Source organism: Callorhinus ursinus, unplaced genomic scaffold (genome assembly GCF_003265705.2).
Source record: "Callorhinus ursinus isolate GAN/ISIS: 27379988/994484 unplaced genomic scaffold, GSC_fseal_2.0 scaffold14, whole genome shotgun sequence".
NCBI lineage: Eukaryota > Metazoa > Chordata > Mammalia > Carnivora > Otariidae > Callorhinus > Callorhinus ursinus.
The window spans coordinates 8,250,782-8,264,203 of NW_027397076.1; the positions used below are offsets into that span (position 1 = coordinate 8,250,782).

At 35.6% G+C, this 13,422-nt stretch overlaps 2 protein-coding genes across 8 annotated transcripts in view; one reads left to right on the forward strand and one right to left on the reverse strand.

Moving 5' to 3' along the window:
- CHPT1 (choline phosphotransferase 1) overlaps positions 1 to 13,422 on the reverse strand; it is a 51,680-nt gene that overhangs the window by 11,215 nt on the left and 27,043 nt on the right. For 6 of the 7 annotated variants that reach the window (XR_012380640.1, XR_003210076.2, XM_073900406.1 and 3 more), the window contains one exon: positions 12,559 to 12,728. The exons of the other annotated variant lie outside the window; for it this stretch is intronic. Coding sequence is in view for 4 of the 6 variants with exons in the window: in XM_073900406.1 (XP_073756507.1) it covers positions 12,684 to 12,728 (45 nt within the window). In the remaining 2 variants the exon portion in view is untranslated. Of the gene's footprint in view, positions 1 to 12,558; positions 12,729 to 13,422 lie in introns of those variants that run through there. 7 annotated transcript variants of the gene reach the window in all.
- SYCP3 (synaptonemal complex protein 3) lies at positions 1,169 to 12,702 on the forward strand. Its single transcript, XM_025881311.2, has 9 exons — positions 1,169 to 1,259; positions 2,135 to 2,284; positions 2,779 to 2,845; positions 2,991 to 3,025; positions 5,649 to 5,766; positions 6,587 to 6,686; positions 10,310 to 10,408; positions 12,422 to 12,526; positions 12,649 to 12,702. The coding sequence occupies exons 2-9, from the start codon at positions 2,152 to 2,154 to the stop codon at positions 12,700 to 12,702; spliced, it is 711 nt and encodes a 236-aa protein (XP_025737096.1). The 5' UTR covers positions 1,169 to 1,259; positions 2,135 to 2,151.

The window sequence follows — 13,422 nt, forward strand, 5'->3', positions numbered from 1 at the left end:
GGTTTAACATTAGAAAAACATTAGAAAAATGTTAACATTAGAAAAACATATGAATCTCATATGATTGGAGAAATATAAATTTGCAGACCCCAAAGCAGTATCATTTTATACCTGCTAGAATGGCAAAAATAAGAAATCTGACTATACTGGGGAGCCTGGATGGCTCAGTCGTTAAGCATCTGCCTTCTGCTCAGGTCATGATCCCAGGGTCCTGGGTTCAAGCCCCACATCGGGCTCCCTGCTCCACGGGAAGCCTGCTTCTCCCTCTCCCACTCCCCCTGCTTGTGTTCCCTCTCTCGCTGTGTCTCTGTCAAATAAATAAATAATATCTTTAAAAAAGAAAGAAATCTGACTATACCAAGTAGTGAGTATACTAAACAATGGGAACTCACTCTGTTGGTGGGGACATAAATTGGAAACCAGTTCAGCATTACTGAATATCATCCATTTTATGACCTAGCAACTTCACACTTAGATTCTCTGCAAAAACTTTAGCATATATGCACGAGATCAGAATTTCATAGTGGCACTGTTTATATAGGCTATGCTCTGAAAGCAACCCACATGTGCACGGTCAAGAAAATCAATGAATAAATTGTGGAAGTGAGGCACAATAAAATGTCATACAGCAGTGAAAATGAAAGAAATATGGCTACAGCTAATAATAGATTCTTAGTGACATGCGAAGAGTGGCAGAATATCACAAAAAAAAAATTTTTTTTTTTGGTATCACCCAAACACAAAACCAAGCAAGGTTAAGGACATTCATGTGTAGTAACAAAACGTAGAAAATGGGAGGGACGACGATTTACACTTTTTCAGGATAATTAAAACAATATCTCTGAAAGGGGAATTGGGGGCGGGGATAGGATGGAAAGGATTTCCTGAGAAAATGCCAAGGGTTCTGGTACAATTCTACTTCACAAATTAGATCATATGTTCATCATGTTTCGTAACGTATATACTCTGTAACTTTCAAATATAAAAATTTAAAAACTTAAGTGGAAAAAAATGAAACCTAGACAGGAATATACCTCAGGAGCGCCGGCCTGCGTAGGCCACGGCCCGCCGAAAGGCGCTCTGGGTCAGCGGTCTCGTGGTCAGTAGCCCGTGGGGGCGGAACCTGTGGCCTTCTATACGCATGCGCGCAGCCACCAGCCAATCAGCGACGCCCTCAGGCGAGACGACTCTGGCTTTTCTCCCGCGTGAATTCTGAGTTGTTTCAGAGGAGAGTCGCGCTAGCCAGGCGTACGTCTCAGGTGAGGAGCTGGAGGGGGTGGAGGCTGGTGGCAGGGACACCTGTCTGGAGACCTATACCTGTGGGTGGTCTTTGGCCATTGGGGTTTTTTTTCAGGCGTGAGAAGGAGAGGACTTTGTCAAGCGCCAGAGTCTGAGCCAGAGGCTACCCTTGATCTGTGAGGTAAATCTTTCCTATTGGCTCTACTTGGGGCCTCTGACAGGAAAATGAAGTCAGTGAACTTCACTGAGGGCAAGGCCTTAAGCAGGCGAGGGGCGGGTGGAAAGGCGAGGGCTGAATGGAGTCTGACTGGTCACGACGCCCTGGGCAAGTTTATATCCTCCGGGGAGCAGTGTGGGCCTTCGTCCCTCTGCGCGTCTCTCCCTCGTGACCGCCCCAAACCCGTCAGAAACAGAACGAACTAAGGGCTTCTCTTCCTTTGCCCTCGATGTCTGTGTTGTGAAAATCTTAGGCGTAATCGTTATTTCTCAAAGCACAGATTGCAGAACGTTTTTATTTTATATTTATTTTGCTGTAAACTTATTTTGGGGCATGCTCACAGGATCGAACCTGTCAACAACTACAATTTGACTTTGTGACGGAAATGCACAAACTAGAATCTAGCCCGAATTTAGCCAGAATCTGACAGAGGCCGGATTAAAATTCAGATCTCATAGCCCTCAGATGCCAACTCTCCATCGCCGCACACTGGAATCAGGGTCGATGCTGTCATTATCTTCTTTGTTAATTTTGGGCCAACAAAATATAGTGAGGAGACTCCTAAAATGTTATTCAGCTAAGACAATCTCTATTTGATATCGCTGATTTTGAAATTTACCAATTTACTTACATGGTGTCTTTGGATTCAGAAGGTTTGAGAGATTTATTTTTTAAAAGTCAGAAAACATCTAAATATGGTGCCCTCTGGAAGAAAACATACAGGGAAATCTGGGAAGACGTCAATGGAGGATCAGGTTACAAGAGCCTATGACTTTGAGAAAGAAGATAAAAAAGATCTGAGTGGTTCAGAGGAGGATGTTACTGAAGGTACAGTATATCTAATTTTGTTGGGCAGTCACCATGTCCTGTAGTTCATTCGTCTGGGATGCACTACGTTTTAGACTATAATAAAACTTTATTTGTAAAACATTTTCATGTACTTCATGTTTCTCATTTGGAGTTCGAAAAGTTTACACAGCATTTCTTACCGTTATAGTCATTATTCTCCAGATGTCTGCTTCATAAATAAATAAGTAAACTTATCTATAGCATAAATATATATAATATATAAAAATAAATAAAAACCTGGCTTACTATGACATTAACACAGGAAGACTTGCAAAATTGTTTCTATAAAATGGTCCTGGATCCTGATTTAATTCCATCTAAACTGCAGAGCAAGTACTGTATTTATATCTGCTTTAAAAAGTTATGTTGGCCAAAAAGCCTAAAAGTCCTCAAAATTAAGATATTACACCATTAAAAATTACTAAAATGGAATATTTCGTTTCAAAATATTTTCTTTTTTATTGTCAATGCAGGGAAGACTCCAGTAATTGATAAGCATGGGAAGAAAAGGACTTCTGCAGCAGTATTTGAAGATGTGGGGTGATGTGCTCAAAATAGTTTTTTCTGTTACATAAAGTCCTTTAAGAAAAGTCTCCTTTGGTTGTCCAATGAGTGTTGTTGTAAAATACATTGTATGTGTGATATTTCAATCTTTAATTAAAATTTTTTTAATGTAATTTCACAGGGGTGAAGTACAAAATATGCTGGAAAGATTTGGAGGTATGTTTTAGGAGATATTTGTTTTTTGAGATAATTATTTTAAACCATACAACACATAATCTGTAATAGGAAATGTTAATCAGTGGACTATAAGACTGTTACCTAATGCTTTGTCCTCATATATAAGATTTTGCCTAAGTATGTGTGATTCAGCTACATAGATTTCCTTAATCTTCTCCAGTTGTCAACGTGAAGAGTAAGAATGGTATTAACAATGGTGAGGTAAGAATGGTGTTTTTATTTTATATATGTGTGAATTTAGAGAACTGTGCAATTTTAGAAAAAAATGGAAGGGGAATGTCTCTATCCCTATTTGTATGAACTTTCACAAACTCATGGACCAAGTGTTAAAAACACACATATCTTTATATATGTCAGTTTTTCATTTTCTCAATTTATTTTCTATGACATTCCTGTGTTCTTTTTTTTTTTTAAAGATTTTATTTATTTATTTGACAGAGAGAGAGACAAAGAGAGAGGGAACACAGGCAGGGGGAGTGGGGGAGGGAGAAGCAGGCTTCCCACGGAGCAGGGAGCCTGATACAGGGCTCTATCCCAGGCCCCCGGATCATGACCTGAGCTGAAGGCAGATGCTTAACGACTGAGCCACCCAGGTGCCCCACCTGTGTTCTTTTCTTAGGGGCAGGATAAATAGAACCCTTTAAAATACCTCTTTATTGTAATGTTTTACATTATGTAATTTAGAAAAGTAACCCTGCTAGCTAGTAAGAAATACATAATCAGATAAAAAGTTAATAAACCGAGGCGCTTGGGTGGCTCAGTCGTTAAGGGTCTGCCTTCGGCTCAGGTCATGATCCCGGGGTCCTGGGATCAAGCCCTGCATCAGGCTCCCTGCTCTGCGGGAAGCCTGCTTCTCTCTCTCCCACTCTCCCTGCTTGTGTTCCCTCTCTCACTGTGTCTCTCTCTGACAAATAAATAAATAAAATCTTTAAAAAAAAAGTTAAACCTTACATGGTATATTTGATATTAGTTACATTAACTGTGTTAGGGGATAGTAGTCTTTTTTTAAAAGATTTTATTTATTTCTTTGAGAGAGAGAGAGCACACATGAGCCAGGGGAGGGGCAGAGGGAGAGGGAGAGAAGCAGACTCCCTGCCAAGCAGGGAGCCCAACACAATGTGATCTCTAGGACCTGGAGATTTTGACCTGAGCCAAAGGGGGACACTTAACTGACTGAGCACCCAGGTGCCCCAGGGGATAGTATTCTTAAAAAAGAGTTAATATTTGGCTCCTCTATCCGGATTATTTATTCAGTCAAGTCTTTTTTGAAAGCTTTGCTCTATTTGGTGGCAGAAAAATGTTTGTCTTGTAATCTTTCTTCTAAATTTATCACAGGTGGATATTAGAAATATAACGTATTTGTATAGTAATACAAATCCATCATGATTACTGAAAAATAATTATTGATGGTAGATTCATAGGCATGTGTTTAGCAAAGCATTTTTTGAAGTATTAAAAATTTTGTGAAATACAGTACTTATGGGTAAAAATGTCCTATAAAAAAAAGCTGAAATCATTGTTATACACCTGATACTAATGTATAACATTGTGTGTCAACTATACTTCAGTAAGAAAAAAATTTTCTTTTAGTAAGTCCAGGAAAAAAAAGTTCTATAAAAGTATTTAAAAAGGTTCTTGAATGAATTTATCAAGATATTTACTTAAGATTTTCCTATGCTTCGTTTTTATCTCTTGGTAAAAATCATATTTAAAAGTATCATGGACTGTATTTTTTAAAAATAATTTTCTTATTTAACTGTTTTTATCCTTTTTGGATTCTTTTTAGATTTTTTATTTATTTTTGTGAGAGAGAGAGAGCACAAGGGGAGGAGAGGGTGGCAAGCAGAGGGAGAGGCAGACTCCCCGCTGAGCAGGGAGCTCTGATGCAGTACTCCATCCCAGGACCCTGGGATCATGACCTGAGCCCACGGAGGACACTTAATCAATTGAGCCACCCCTTTTTGGATTCTTTTTAAAAATAATTTTGTGTGTTTCATATGATGAGTTCTAGCAATAACTCATCTACATGAGTTATTTGATTTGGAGAGTATTTTACAAATTTAGAAAAATTTAGCCTTTATTAGTGTTCTCTCATGAGGAAGTTAAAGGTCTGTCTTTGAGACTCCCCTTTCTTTTTTCGTGGTTAGCTTTTTTCAGTCATCTCTAAATTAAAAACTTTAGTTAGGAAAATCAAAATAGGGATACTAATAGCTGAAAGGTTTCTTAGGAAAAAAAACAAAATCTTGCTTTTTAATATTATACCTACTTTAAGATTTAATATAAATTTTTTCAAAATTTCATTTATTTATTTGTCAGAGAAAGAGAGAGATAGAGAGAGAGAGAGAGTACAAGCAGGGGGAGCAGCAGGCAGAGGGAGAAGCAGGCTTCCCCATGAGCAAGGAGCCCAGTGCGGGACTTGATCCCAGGATCATGACCTGAACCAAAGGCAGGGGTTTAACCTACTGAACCACCCAGGCATCCCTAAGATTTTTTTTTTAAATGTCTTTCCAAAACTTGAACCAACTATATCCCTATTTAATTTGAATGTGTGGGAACAAAATAATTTTCAACAAGTTTTAATGAATGTTTATTTTTGATAAAGCTGACATTAACAAGGCTCTTCTTGCCAAGAGAAAAAGACTAGAATTGTATACAAAGGCTTCTCTCAAAACTAGTAATCAGAAAATTGAACATGTTTGGAAAACCCAACAAGAGCAAAGGTAAGGTCGTTGGTTTTTTTCACAGCCATGACATCTGTATCATTTCTTAGTATTCATTGCTGTAAATTATGAAAAATACTATCATCTTCTATTTATCAGGGTCTCTAGTAAAATATATATTTGGCTTGATTTTTTTTTAAGTCCTTTAGTTCTATAACCTTCATAGACTTGAGATATATTTCTTAGAAATCAGTGCAGATTGTCTTTTTCTCCATTTAAATAACAATTGAGTTTTTTACTCTAAAGGTTATTCATATTCATTCTAGAAATGCACCAACTGAATAAAAATGAAATGTCATATAAATTATTAGCCTTGTGATAGTTACCTGCTTAACAATGTAGAAAAAGATCAGTCTTATTGTAAATATTACATCTGTGTGTTTTAGCTGAATTGACTTAATTGTTCTTTTTTACAAAATCATTGTACCAAAGTGGGGAAAAATTAAGTGGAATATTTGTTTGGAAATCTTACATGATAAACATAATAACTTCACTGAATCTGTTTATCATATCGGAACCTATATTTGGTTGGGAAAAAAAAACTGCTTGGAGATGAAATGGACTTTTCTGGAAAAGTTACATATATAATAAAACTTCCATAGTTTTTAGGAACTAAAGCATGTGAGAGGGCTTTTCTGTTAGCTGCTTAGGAAAAGAAATACTTCTAAAATCAGCATAAATCATAATTTTACATTTTGGTTTCATATTTGAAAATTTAAGATGCCATTATTTCCTTTAGTATTTATAATGTATGTCAAATAAATTTTGTTTTGAATGTTTTGGTATAAAATATGAAAATATTCATTGTTACGTTTTACAGGCAGAAGCTTAACCAAGAATATTCTCAGCAGTTTCTGACTTTGTTTCAGCAGTGGGATATAGATGTGCAGAAAGCTGAGGAACAAGAAGAAAAACTAGCTGTTAGTATCACACTTAATTTTATAATCAATTATAACCAAGTGTCAAGTAGGAATGGAGAGCCTAGCTGTGTAGTAGATCTGTGACACTCAGCTAGGTTCCATTTCCCATGCCGGCTATGTGTTTTGTCCTGCTGAATGGTAAACCAGAGAATTACAGGCACACACCATACTTAAAAAAATTGTTGGCCTTTGCTTCCTATATTGGTTGTGATTCTTGCAGTTCCAAGTGACAAATTATCAAAGTACAAAAGAAGGATTATTAGTTTATATAAAAGAAGTCCAGGGGTAGTTAAGCTTCAGGCATAGCTGGATGGGTATAAGGAAGAATTGCTTATACAGTGTCATTTGGGCACTGTCTCCAGTTCTTTTTTTTTTAAGATTTTATTTAATTTTTTGAAGATTGATTTATTTGTCAGAGAGAGAGAGAGAGTGCACAAGCAGGGGGGAACAGCAGGCAAAGAGAGTAGGAGGCAGAGGAAGAAGCAGGCAAGACTTGATCCCAGGACCCTGGGATCATGACCCGAGCTGAAGGCAGATGCTTAACCACTGAGCCACCCAGGTGTCCCTCTGTCTCCAGTTCTTAATAGCCTCTTTCAGTGTGGTAAGCAAGATAGCTTCTTGAAATTTAACTTACTACAAGTTTAGTAACCCCAGTGGACTGGGTTTTTCTCAATAACTAGCAGAAAGATAGTTTTGCTCGATAACTGGCAGAAAGAAAAGCCCTCTGGAGGAATATCACTGATCTAGGTTGGATCATTTGCCCATTCCTGAACCAGTCATTATGGCAAAGCATGCTTTACTCTTAATGGCCAGACTTGTGTTACATGCCCATTTCTATGGGAGATGGAGTGAGCACCACCCATACATTATGTAACTACATTTTAACTATCATTTTATTCTTTCATTTATAAAATTATCACATTTCTTACTTGGCCAGACTTGTGTTACATGCCCATTTCTATGGGAGATGGGAGTGAGCACCACCCATACATTATGTAACTACATTTTAACTATCATTTTATTCTTTCATTTATAAAATTATCACATTTCTTACTTAAGATCTCAGGTACTATTCATATTAAATAATTTTAGGGGTTGGTTGGGCAGCTCAGTTTTGGAAATGTTAATATGAAACATCCAAGAGAATGTGTTGAGTAGGCCATTGGTATAGGAGTCTAGAGTTCTGAAAAGAGATGAGTTGGACATACAAAATTGGGAATTCTCAACATAAAGACAGCATTTAGGCCATGAGATTGGATGAGATCACCAAGGGAGTGATTGTAAATGTAAAAGGGAGGTCTAAGAACTGAGTTCTGGAATAAGTCCTTCAGTGTTTAGAGTTCAAGAAGATGAGAGAGAACCAGTAAAAGAGACTGAGAATGAGTGACCTAATAGGAAAAAAATGACTCCAAGTGAAGTCAAGGAAGCTTTTTAAGAGGGAGAGAGGATTAACTTTGTTATATGCTGCAGTGGGTGAAATAGGGTGGATTTGGCAATGTGAAGGTTGTTGGCATTCTTGATCAGAATGATTTTGGTAGAAGAGGGAGTGCAAAAACTTGAGTAGAATGAGTATAAGAGAGAATAGGAAAGAAAGAAATAGGGTGGTGGCCTGAGGAGAAGAGGAATAGTGTGTGGTTTTCGTTTAAGAATGTAGAAAGAGCAACATGTTTGTGTGCTAACAAGAATAATCTTGAGGGAAAAGTAAAAAGCAATGGAAAGAGGAGGACAGTTGTTGAATTCTTAGAATGGTTGGAACATATGAAGAAATTGGTGGTAGCAGAGAACAAGGATAGTTCATCCTTAAAAACAGGGAAGAAGGTAGATTATGTGAGCACAGAAGTAGGTATGAAGGTAGAAATGGTGATGAAGATTCAAAGTTCTCTTTGGATTACTTGTGTTTCTTTAGTGAAATAATTAAGGTCCTTGGATGATAGAAAAAACATGTTGCCTTTTGAGGTCAAATGAGAAGGTATAAAATACTTTTCTTGAGTGGATCAGTGAATGGACTAGGGAGATAAAATTTCCAAGCAGCATTAAGGATCGAAGTTAGGCTTGTGATCACAGTGATTACAATTTAAAGTGAGATATACCAGCGTAACTGTGGACTTTTCTCCAGTCGTGACCAGCTGCAGGGATGTAGGCAGAGTAGCTGGAGAGTTGAATTTTCCAGGATTGGGGTTTAGCCAGACAAGTGTGACAGAGTAAGAATAGGGCAGGATATATATATGAAAGGAGTAATTATGATTGACCATAGAATTTAAGCTGGGAAGAAAGAAAGTGAGGACATGGGAATAGGGATAGGGGACAATGAAAACTAGGTATAGGATGAGTAGATTTTAGGTATTGGTAGATTACTGAGTTGTAGTACTAAGAGTGATCCAGAAGGGTAGGCAGGTAGTGGTTGAATAGTGGGCTATTTGGAGAAACAGCGTGAATAATGAGTGGTAGGACCTGGATTCTGGAAACATACTCTTTGGAATCACATCCTGGTATGCCCAAATGCTAGATGTGAAACTGGAAAAATTATCTTTATGTCTGTTTCCTTATCTATGAAAGGGGAGTAATAATAACTACCTCATAGGGTTGAGGATTAAATGCATTCATACATAGTATGTTTATTTAAAAAGAATTCAGGGGCGCCTGGGTGGCTCAGTTGTTAAGTGTCTGCCTTCGGCTCAGGTCATGATCCCAGGGTCCTGGGATCGAGCCCCACATCAGGGCTCCCTGCTCTGTGGGAAGCTTGCTTCTCCCTCCTACTCCCTGCTTGTGTTCCTTCTCTTGCTTTGTCTCTCTCTGTCAAATAAATAAAATCTTAAATAAATAAATAAAAAGAATTCAGAGTGGTGTCTAACAGTTAATATGACATTTTCTATTGTTAATACTATGTAGAAGTTGTAGTTATTGGCAATGACAAAATCTAGGATATGAGCATGTATGTGAATGGCTAAAGTAGGGTGGGGGACAAAACCATTGGTGGAAAGTAGGCCAAGAAACTGAAAGATCAGCATTATTGGAAGCATCATACATGTTGATACGGAAAACACCAAGAATTAAAACATATTTTGAGTACTGTTGGGGTGCCTGGGTGGCTCAGTCAGGTAAGCGTCCGACTCTTTTTCTTTTCTTTTCTTTTCTTTTTTTTTAAGATTTTATTTATTTGTCAGAGAACGAGGGAGCAAGCATGAGCAGGGAAAGATGCAGGCAGAGGGAGAAGCAGGCTCCTTGCTGAGCAAGGAGTCTGCTGCTGAACTCAATGTGGGACTTGATCCCAGGACTCTGGGATCATGACCTGAGCTGAAGGCAGATGCTTAACCAACTGAGTCACGCAGGGGTCCCTAAGTGTCTGACTCTTTGATTTCAGGGTTGTGAGTTTAAGCCCTGTGTTGGGCTCCACATTGGGCATAGAGCCTACGTTAAAAAAAAACAAAACTATTTTGAGTATTGTTAAGTGTTCGTACTAAATGACTGGTAGGATTATTATTGTATATTAGTGATGAACTTGGTCATAATAGTTAAAACTGTTGGTTTAAAAACCATTCTTTTTTAAGTTTAATGTAGAATTATTTTTTACTAAACTTTAAATTTTACCCAAATTGTTAAATTTTTTTCTTTTACATTTGTAGAACATGTTTCGACAGCAACAAAAGGTTTTTCAACAATCTAGAATTGTTCAGAGCCAGAGACTGAAAACAATTAGACAGTTATATGAGCAGTTCATAAAGGTCTGTTGTATTTGGTTATGTAATACATTCTTATATAACATTACATTTGGAAGTAGAAGAAAATTTTTTCCTTCTAAGTTTAAGGGAAAAAACATTTTGCTTATATATTTTAAATTCTTAACTACTTTCCATTTTGATTTAAGTGTTAAATATATTTTTACTTTATGATTCCAATGTTTTTGTGGGGATTCTTCAAAACAGCAAATGGTAAATTGGGAATTTTATCTAAATGTATATAATGTGCATAAAATTCATACTTTAATAGTTCTGTCTTAACTGAAAATAGAAAGTCCATGAGTCATTTCTAGGTAGTCTTTTACTTTATATCTCCAGTGTTTGCTAAATAGAAAGTACCCAATTGAAAATGAGGAATATTTTTTATTTTCTAATGTAATACATATGTATTTTATGGCATATTTCCTTTTAGGATTATTACAGTGACTAAAAATGGCTTTATATGCCATCTTATAATAAGAGATGGCCCAGACTTACAATAGAATGAAAAAGCGAGAGGATTAAAAACTTGTGGATTGAGAATTATCTGACACATATGCATATTAGCGAATTGTGGTTTTTGACACTGACTTCTTACTTATGCAGATATATATTTTTTTAGTAACTGTTTATAGTTCATTGGAATCCTGCACATACTTTTGTTTTTTTTTGATGTGGGGATTCCTTTAGATAATCTTGTTCAAATGTTAAAATGTCACCCTTTTAAAGGAATCAGGATGCTCTGAATAAACTAGTGGTTTTAAACCGATTATTTTTAAAGAAACTTAATATGTATGTATACCAGAGTTACTTTTAAAAGTGTTTCCAATCGGCTTGCTCTAATGCTCCCTAAAAACCATTTAATTGGTGTGAAGATTGATAAAGTACTAAAAAAGATTTCTTCTAAATCTTATCACTAAATGTTACCACTTAGGCTAGGAACTTGAGTATTATATTTGACTTCTACATTTCCCTTATTCTTCATATCCAGTTATTAGTAGGCCCTGTAATTTTTACTTCGGCAGTGGTTCCTTTTTTTAATTCCCAGAGCTGTTATCCTATTTACAACCGCATCATTCTTTGCTTATACTATTAAACCTCAACTGATTTTTTTCTATTCTCCAAACTACCCTTCATGAAGGTCGGTCATATTATCTTCACTCCTGAAAAAGTCAATAGTTACTCATTTTCAGTTCTTAGGTATTCTGGTACCCTCCCATAATGTGATTCTTTCTCTCTTTATGCTTCAATTGTTAACATTTGTTCTGTAACTCCCGCCCCTCCAGATAATTGCCTTCTCTAAACTTACTGATTGTGTACTTCCATGCTTTTACTTATGCTCTTACTCTAAAATACTTTTAATTACTTTTTCTTACTCTTTGCCAACTAAATTGGAATCAATCCCTATTTTCTACTATGTAGTCACAAGTTGCATTTCCATTCCTACTATAAAATTTTGCATTATTTCTGTTTATATGTTTCTTACTAGAATAAGGGAGTGAATCATGTATTAATATTTTTTAATTTCTCCACAACACTTAATATACTTTTTATATAGTAGGTTAAAGTCACTATTTGTTAGATAATAATAAAGATTTATAACATAATTTGTTTTTCATAAATTGAAAAAGTATATTACAGATCATTTTATTCCTTCTTATGAATTCGCATCACATTGACAATTAGTCATAATAACTACCTGATATTTAGAAAGCTTATTAGAAATTTTAAAAATTACAGTATTTTATTTGTTCTATTTTGACCTTAGCAGCTCATTAACCCATTATTTTGAGCAAAATACACTACTCTTATACTTCCTATAATATTTGATCCATGTCTGATGCTTATATTCCTTTATGGGTATTTTGGTTTCCACTATTACTTAAAATATTTTAATTTGGAATAAAAAATAATTATTTGAATACTAAAAAGTTCCTACTTTTGAAAATTAATTCTTCAAGTTTAGAATCTGAGATAAAAAGTGGTAGTTTGTAACTGAACTAGCCTTCTGTGTTTTAGAGTATGGAGGACTTGGAGAAAAATCATGATAATCTACTTACTGGTGCACAAAATGAACTTAGAAAAGAAATGGCTATGTTGCAAAAAAAAATTATGATGGAAACTGTAAGTAATTTTAAATTGAAAAAAATGAGTAATGCAAGCATTGAAATATTTTATTTGCTGAAATATGTATAACACTTATCTAAAAATTAAACAAATGTTTAATATTTCCTTTCATGTAACAGCAGCAGCAAGAGATGGCAAGTGTTCGAAAGTCTCTTCAATCCATGTTATTCTGATGACTCTTTGAAGGAAGAACTTGAACCTAAGTAATATGATACAATTATAACATTAGCTATGAGGCATGTAATTCTTTGAGTGGTTTAAAATTTCTAGTTTAAAATAATACATCCTGTTAATTGTTAGCTTAAGTGCAAGAACCCTCCTTCTGTTAACCTTCACATAAAGCTGAACAGTTATGTGAGTAGTAGCAATTCCTATATTATATATACCAAGCTTCCAGCTCTTTAATAGTTAATAGTGAATTTTTCTCTTTAATACTTGTCAATTAACTTTTAGCAATAAAGATGATTTAATTTCAGGTTTTGGCTTCTTTAGTGTATTTGTATTAGTCCCAAAGGGACTATAGAAGGTTACATTGTTCTTCTTTGAGAAAAAATATACAAAATACATGTTATATGTACATTCTACTGTATATACTTAAGTTACACAGCCAATTCTAACTTCAAAAGAAAATCTATTCTATTGACTTACATAATTTATTAAAAACAACCCAAGTTTGTGTTCTGAAATAAATTAAACTACTAAAAACCATTAAGAAAACCAAACAAGATATATAAATATCAGTTTTAAGACATGGATTTGTGACTATGTCATTTCCACAAAGACCTCAAAATGCGTTTAATTGGGCTTGGTCCACAATTAAATGACACATGCCCTTAGTAATGATTAAAAGCATATCATTAACATACTTAATTACTTATGGTTTAAATACTTCA